This window comes from Fulmarus glacialis, unplaced genomic scaffold (genome assembly GCF_000690835.1).
Source record: "Fulmarus glacialis isolate BGI_N327 unplaced genomic scaffold, ASM69083v1 scaffold38130, whole genome shotgun sequence".
In the NCBI taxonomy this organism is placed as follows: domain Eukaryota; kingdom Metazoa; phylum Chordata; class Aves; order Procellariiformes; family Procellariidae; genus Fulmarus; species Fulmarus glacialis.
The window spans coordinates 59,726-68,214 of record NW_009187882.1 but is presented as its reverse complement, the minus strand read 5'-3'; the positions used below and the strand labels follow the sequence as shown (position 1 = coordinate 68,214).

The following is an 8,489-nucleotide window of genomic DNA, read 5'->3' as shown; positions in this document are numbered from 1 at the left end:
CTTCTGGTTTCAGCTTAAATTACTGTTTATTTAAAAGCCTAGTGCTGTCCAAAAGGTCTGAGCATTTTCACACAGCAGTGTGAAAACACAAAACAAATTAGACCCCTTAGGTAGACCCCTTAGGGGATGTATACTTCAAAGCATGTTGTTTGGTTATTGATTGCTCACGACCACGCAGTGCAGATATGATTCTCTAGTCATTTTTTTCTGCCATGTGAATGAATACGAGAATTTTCTCCTTAGCCTTAGTGCCCTTTTCTCTTACTGATTATGATTATGTTGTGGTAGTGACTTTAAAAGTATAATGGTTGTGGTGAAAGATGTCACTTCTATTAAAATCACAAATAACAATGTTTCTCAAATGATGTCTCTGTAGGTGGATGGAAGTCTGCTTGGAAGAAGAGCTGCCCCCAACTACGGAGCTGGAGGAAGGCTTAAGAAATGGTGTTTACCTTGCCAAACTTGCGAAATTCTTTGCTCCTAATGTGGTGTCAGACAAAAAAATCTACGATGTCGAGCAGGCGCGCTATAAGGTAATAACTTTTTCAGTTCTCTGATCGAAAAGACAAAAAACCTAGTGTCTGTCTTCCAACTCTTAAAGATACCCAAGCGTGGTTGGTTAACTTTCTGCATCTCTTTCATAAGGCTGTCAGGACTAGACGGAAGAAACTAAGAAGCCAGCATGATAAGTTAGAAATGTTTAGAAAAACTATGTTAATATCACTTAATGTTTTTAAAGCTGAACAAATTACACTTCTGGCTCCAGGGAGAACATGAGCTTTACCATTTATACAACTATTTCTCATTAGGAATAGGAGCCAAAAGCAATTCACTAATTAAACCTGATAACTATTGTGAATTTTCCTCATTTTGTGTGGGAGGACATTCACTTCATTAGATCTCTGTGTTTAGTTGACCAAATGTAACCCTGAGAAGCAAGAAACAAACTACCAGTAATTATGCTTAGCTTGCTACCTGTGCGAGCTGTTAGTTAACTCCAAGATCCTCAATAATATAGAAATATATATATATGCATGTGCAGTAGTCCCACTATGGAATGCACTATCTCAACATTATCTCAACATGCAGAGAGGGCAGAAAAAATTGGAAATGGATACTTGTAAGGTGTAATCACTGGCTGTTGTTGGAGTGTTGAGAAATTAAGCTGTTCTAGGTCCCATATGGTTAACAGAACCTTGGTTAAGAATCCTGGTTACATTTAAATGCTTCTCTTGAAAATCTCCAAAACCTGAGTTCAGGCTTCTTTTCTCCCCTTACCCTGACTTTTTAAAAATTAAAAGAAGATTAAAATACTTCGCACTTTGCTCTATCAACTGCTGCTTGCATAGCCTGCAGGGAGGGTCAAGTATTCAGGTAGGTCTGAAGAGTGACTAAGAGCTCTCCTTATCTGTTCTCCTTCACAGTAGTGCTGAGTTACCACTTCTGTATTTTGGAGATAGTGGTTCCTGGTATTTGACAGCTAGTCTTTACTCGCAAAGACTACTGAAGGACTGTACAAATGGCCACTTCAGTCACAGTCCACCCAGATGGGTACAGGTCTGACCTATGTTACATAAAAGAATGAGCTAGTTGGTCTCCAGATTCAAACAAGGGAAAATTCCCTGAACTAGACTTCAGGATATGAAATTGGGAAGCAACAGGAGGATCAATAATTAGAGAATTTGCTTTATGTGATTTTTGTCATCTTTTCCTTTATGTTTCTGATAGAGATCTGGTCTTCATTTTCGGCACACCGACAACACTGTGCAGTGGTTAAGAGCAATGGAGTCCATTGGCCTGCCTAAGGTAAGCCTTTAAATTTTAGCAAAGAAACTGGCTCAAGGCACTGACTCACTGAGATCCTCTTTCATTTGCTTGAGCATAAACTGTTGCTTACAGTAAGTCTACGGGCAAGGGGTAATTCAGGAAAAAAATCTGAAGAGAAGGTAATGCTGAAAGCAGTTATGTGCTACTGCTGCCGGTGTACGTGAGCTGAGGCTGCTGTGGACGAGTGCTGTGGGTGGAAATGCTTAGGATGCTTCTCACATGGGAAGACAAATGGGGACGCTAGCAGTCTTTTAGCTGTATCTTATTGCTAGTACAGTCTCTGTGGGGGCCTAAAAGGAATATGGTTTAAAACAGAAAACTTAAATATTTGCTTCCTTTAGGTTACTACCTCTCATCATGTCTCTTGTTGCCTTTTCCTTTTAATGTATGTCCCAGTTTCTCTGCCTCTATCCTGTTTCTAGACTGTCCTTGCACACTCCAGTGCATCTGCGTGGCTATGCTGCTGCTCCTCTTCCACCAGCTGCTTTCTTGGGTCACCTCTCATATTTATCTTCCTCCTTGCGGGTCTTCACTTGTCATCTCCTCCCTCTGCTGCTGTTTCTGGGCACCAGTGAGTCTCTTTCAGATGAAAATCCTTTAAGAAAGGGCTGTGTGGAAACACCTACTCTTCTTGCCTGGACGTTTTGGCACCCGCATACATCCTGGGGCGAGTACTCCCTTGCCCAGGCTGCCCAGCAGCTGCCCCTGCTGGCTGATTTCCACCCTGCCATCCTTCCTCTGAAAGGTTTTGCTTCTGTTGCAGAGGATGGTCATGGCAAAAAGCTTTCCTCAGTCTCCCTCCCAAACCTGTTGTGAGCAAATGTTGAAGAGGGCACCGTGCTCCTGACTTATTCGGTCTTGTCCTATTAACCGTGGGACGGCACAGCCCTGAGTGCCCAGCCTCAGCTGGAAGCACGCTGCCAACTCTCTTGGTTAGCTAAGTCTTTTATTTTATTTTTGTGGAGAAACAGTGTTTAGTGACTGGGACCAAGGCCAGGAACAAATTAGTGGTAGAACCAGAATTGGAACTTATGATGTGACTTTTTGGCTAAATTGCTTAATATTCCTCTCTGAATATCTTCCTCTGTAAATGATGTATTCACACAGTTAGGGGTGCTGGCAATTAGAATTTTGCATTTTTAAATCATACTTGATAGGTTTGGTTTGCAATGAGGCTTTGCAAATTGTAACTGCATCCCAGGTTTTGGGTGTCTGTAGGAGGACAAGCCCTACTGGCTGAGCTCGTGCCGAAGGACGTTTCCTAAAAATCTTGCTGAAATGCTGTCTGCTTATCTTCCTTTTTTCCCCTCTTATTAAGTAGTTTTTATGTTTTATTGAACTCTTCTTTACGAAAACTACTGATAAAGTTAAAATGACATCAGAAGAGACTCAATTCATAACTGTATAGAAGTAACAGCTGAACTTCTATATGTTTAAGTTATGGTTCTGCAGAGAGCTCATTTTAGCTACTTCTTTGTGCTCAGTAATATGTCTTCTCCTTTAACTGTTTGCTCTTTGTTTTTTTAGATCTTTTATCCAGAGACTACAGATGTCTACGATAGGAAAAACATCCCTAGGATGATATATTGCATTCACGCTCTAAGGTAACTGGTGTTGGGAGTATAAGTTAAAGTAACTGCCAAATCTAGGAGTGTTAAGTCTTGAAATGGCTTTAGGATAACCAGTATATAAAAATCTATCAGAATTTACAAGTTCATTAATTTAAAGTTGGAGACAAAAGTCCAACTTTGTCAGGACTATTGGCCAAATTTTCAAAATAGAAATGAAGGACTATCGAATTTAGCGCTGACATCCCTCTCAATGAGGACACCTCCTTACAAAGTGCACATACCATTTCAAAATATGTATGGCAAGAGAAACCAAGTAAATGAACAAAACCTTAGCAAAATATTAGCAAAAAAGTATAATTATGGGGCAGACATGCTGATCAGAGTGAAAAAGATGATGAACTGACATCTTTCTGTCCCAAAAGAGGAGCAAATAATTACTGTATTCTGAGGTCATTCATGTAAAAATTAACATTTTCCAAGCTTTGAAGTTCAGAGCAACTTGATTTTAAATGTAAAGTCAGGAAGGCTTTGACGACACCACTGAAGGTAGAGCTTAAATTTTTTTTTTATGTCCTGCCTTAAGGATTTTCTTGATGGTTAGCACTAAAAGTAACCAATCTGCCTCGTGCTGTCCCTGGTGTGAAGGGCAGTGGTGTTGGCAGACAGCTCCTCCCTTTTGTGGGTCTCTCAGCTCATTTCCTGCACATGGAGACCTTTTACTTTCATTACTTTCTTGAATACTAGGCTTGCAGAGAACATAATTAACTTATGTCCCAACCTCCCATCTATGTTCCTAACGGTGTTCAAAGGCACATCAGCTGCTCCAGGGCTATAGGTCAGAAACTATGCAATACATGCTGTAATTGAAATTTTTTAAGGTCTAATCCTTGAAATGATGTGCCTGCTCTTGCACTCTGTTATGTGTGCTCACTGCCGATAAATAGGGCATGCCATCGAAGTTCATCGTATTTCTTTCAAATGGTAGGTGTTCAGAGTTGACAGTCCTGGTATTTTTCTTTTTTTGTCATTTTTGACAAGTGTTGACGCTTGAAATTATTATGCCTCGTGTAATATTAACTGGACAGTATCACCAGGACTGTTTAAGGGTAGCTCTCACCTAAAACTTGGTAGTGTGGTCTGTTCTGTCAGCGAGTGTCCTGCGTAAGCTTGAAGCGATTCCCTGAAATGGATGCATGGGGCTCTAATGTTAACCAGCTCATGCTGACACGGTGGGCTGCGTGCCGCTCCGGCCATATTATGGGCTGGCTCAGGTGTTTTGCAGGAGATGGAAGAACACAATGAGGCTTTCCAATATTTGCTTCCTCCTGTATTGAGGAGGACTTTATCAACTGTGGATTTGAATGCTACATGAACAATAAGCCCATCTATTAGATACCTTCTTAAGACCTGCCTAATCATTGCAATGGCAATAACTCCTTTCATCTTGAACTGAATTTTGCAATTTGGTAGAAGTTTTCCTTTCTCCATCTTGATGTGCCCCAAGATTTATGCCAGTATCAGAATTGGTCTGTGTTGTCTCAGCTTTCACTTTCAAGTTTGTCTTGTTTAAATTACTTTTCCTTGCTGCGTATCAACACAAAGCTATAACTCTGTACTTATGAGCTATTATTTTAGAAATGGAGTTCATATCAAATGTGTCATGCCACATTGAAGGGGAATAGGCCTGCAATGCTTACACTTTCCCATGAAAGCGTAGAGTCTTTCAAATCAAACTCCAGTGTCAGCATTGAATGGCACACAGCCTATGTTGAAAGCAGTCTGGGAAACAACAGAATTAAGGACAGGGCACTTGCTTGTTCACACAGCAGTGTTCCCAGTTGGGTTGGCATCAGAGGAACACTGAGCTGCAGGAGTCCGGTTCTCTTCCCCTTCTGTTGTTTTAACTACTGCCCTGCTGGTGTCTGTCCCCATGGCTCCATGCTGTGAACCCCACCCACTCTACTCTCTGGGTTTGTCAGAGTATCCTCTCCAGGGAATCAGTATACGGGGTTCACTGACCCTGGAAAAGTCCATGTCCCTGTTGTTCTCAGGGTCCAGCACCACAGCATCTAGAAACAGCAGTCGCAAGCATGCTTTTCACCTTTGCAGCTGTAGCATATGCACACGACCACTATACGAAGAACCACCATTGGGTTTAAATGCTAAATTCTAATGCATCTTGGAGCACATGCTCAAATTTCAGAGGCTTATAACTTGGGAAAATTGAGCACTTTCTCAGGGAGGTGAGGGGTTGACCTACTTCCCATCCTTTCTTAGTTGCTATCAAGTCATTAGTCCGAAGCAACATGATTCTTGCTTTCCAACTAAACTATGTAAATTTAAGACAGATAGGATATTTTCTTATTCCCATTCTTGGAAATCCTGAAGCCATCGTTAGTTGAGATTTTTCCTACATGAATTCATTTATGCACAGTCAGTGTGAGTAACTTAAGTACTTAAAATCGATAAGATTATTTTTAATTGCCCCTTTAGAAGAAACATGAAACAGCCTTAACTGTGGGTAATAGGAGGAAAAAGGTCCATCTATCCAAAGGATCTATTTGACTTCTGAAATGTTAACATTTCACAGGAAAGGTTTTTGGTTATTTCGGGTTTTGCTGATCTTTAAGTTGCTAGAGGGCCTGAAGATAGACAATGACTCTAAGCAAAATGGTTTAAATATATTTTTAGGATATGTCCTGGTTCAAGTCTGAAATGAAGACCATTGCACTTACAGTATGTGGAACAACTTGCTCTGTCAAACACAGCACTGCTCTGGCCAGGAAGGAGTGACTTAGCAAACACTTTCTAGACTCCCGTTGAATATAATTACCCTCTTGCTTTTCTCCTGTTGAAACATCAATTCTTAAAGCCAGACTTGAAAAATACAAAGGCATAGTTCTCATTTCTTACACCATTTTTCTTGTGAAAGCCGATTTGGATTTGGTCCTGGACTAAATGAGGTTAAGAACTGTTTCATTTAAATTAAGATGCTAACAGTGATTCTTTTTCCTAAATAGCAGTGCTTATGAGATCCACTCCCGCCACCTCCCCTAAATAAAAAAAAATGTAGTTTTCAAATGGTCTCTGCAAGCAGATCACTGCTACATCCTGGACAAACTATCCCTCTGTAGCTGGACAGCTTCAAAACATTGTTTTCCTGGGAAGCAGTAGAATTAACAAGCATATGTTCTTTAAAAAGCGCACTATTTTCAGATCTGTTTTTTACGGCATGTTATACATGAGCTAAGCTTAAAACAAGACCGAGGAACCTCTGGCTGACATGAACTGCAGTTCTGTGTGGGCAATGCAAAGGGAACTTCACCTGGGAACTGCCCTTTCCCCTTTGTTTCTCCCCTGCTCCTGATGCCTCATACCTAGCTTTCTTAACCCCAAGACCCCCTGCTTTTGATTTTATGTGGGTTCCCTGAAGTTCAAGTTACACTATAAAAGCATTAAATGAGCTGTTTTAAGTGAAATTATACTTTAATACAGAGCAGAAGCATCTTTTGTGTTCCCTGCAAGACTCGAAGCACATTTTCAGCACCACCTGGTGGTTAATAGGTTTAACCAAACAAAGGAGCGTAGGAAGTAACTCACTTGGCTCAGTATCCTCCTGGAAATGCTGAATAGCATAAACATGAGTCTCTAATGTTCATATTGCTTTTTTTCCTCTGTCTTTCTATTGTGGTGACTCCAGAAAAAGCCAGCATAGCCCCGTGATTCTGCTGAGCTCCGTAACTGTTTGTATGAACTTCAGACAGGACTGTGTCCCTATCTCAAACTCAAAGTAAAATCTCTTTAAAAGCTCACAATGAAAGACAGGGAGGTAGATCAGGGTAACAGAGGGACCTGGTTCATTACCATAGTCATGAGGGCTTTTTCCTGCTATAGCTAACTTGCATTTAAGGCTGCTTTAAAAGGTGAGAATGGCAGCATCAATGATTTTGAGGGGCTGCAGCAGTCAAAAGTGTGTCAACCTACATGAGATGTGCTGTTGTGTCCATCCAAGTTGTGAGAGGGCAGAGGAGCAGCTGTGATAGCATGGAAGATGAAATGCTGATTCTGCATGCTCTGAAATGAATGTGACAGCTACAAATACTTGGTGACAGCTACTAATACTTGCTTTGAAACACCATCCTGTAATTTGCTAATAGCAAAAAAAAAACCAACCCAAGAACAAAACACAAAAGGGAAATGTGCCCCGCTAGAAACAAAAACCCCAAGCCACAATGCACATTTGCAATGTATGAAGTTGAGGTGAAGTCATTTAAAAAAGACGTGCAAAATAATCCTTTTGGAGGAATGCTTATTTAAGTCTTGTTTTTAAAATCTACCTTTTTGATCCCTGCTTGCAAAACTCATTTGTTTTTTGAATTTCACTGATAAATTATAAAAACACCAGTCTTTTGTAGATAAATACATGCCATTTTTGGAAGATATTGAGAAAATGCGTACGTACTCAGCTGTTTTTTCAGATAGCACCCCAGAGCTCTAGGAGTAATGAGTATAGATATTTTTCATGCTATATTGAAACAAAAATATTAGTTCTGGGATAGCAATTTAAATTGAGTTTACTTCACTTTCCAAAAGCTAAATAGCTAATGACACAAATATATTCGAGATGGGCTTGGATGGACTTACAGGTCCTTGTTCCTCTACACTTAGTAAGAAAGGTGTCAGTGATTTGTGTGTCTTCAGCTATTAATTACAGGGATGTAATAACGCAAATCAAAACAGTACATAGATCCAAAGCTGTAAGCTGTACTAAAGTGCATTCACGTCTTGATTTTTTTTCCCAATACCAGCTTTTGAATTTCTTTAATTTTCTTCCACTAAGGTTTTCGACTTGTTTACACATGCCCTGTAATCTGAGATACACAGACAGTGCCTCTTTCTTAGAGATTCTTCTTTGAAACATCAAGTCAAAAACGACTTCTTTTTCTGCAAGACTTAAAAATACAGGATAAAGAAAACTGTAGGGTTAATTTATTCCATATCGGCCCATGAAAAGGGTTAAAGGACAAGCTTCATAAAAGCGCTTTTCTCTTGTACAGAAAGCGAACACCTCAACTACATGCAGGACTTTAA

The 8,489-nt window shown here is 40.2% G+C and overlaps 1 protein-coding gene across 1 annotated transcript in view; it reads left to right on the top strand.

Annotated features, from left to right (window-relative positions):
* The first annotated feature begins 380 nt into the window (after positions 1 to 380).
* The window catches only part of LOC104075973 (ras GTPase-activating-like protein IQGAP2), a 63,757-nt gene continuing 55,648 nt past the window's right edge, over positions 381 to 8,489 (top strand). Inside the window, 3 exon segments of the mRNA XM_009576660.1 lie at positions 381 to 533; positions 1,729 to 1,806; positions 3,355 to 3,431. Of these exon segments, the coding sequence (XP_009574955.1) occupies positions 381 to 533; positions 1,729 to 1,806; positions 3,355 to 3,431 (308 nt within the window).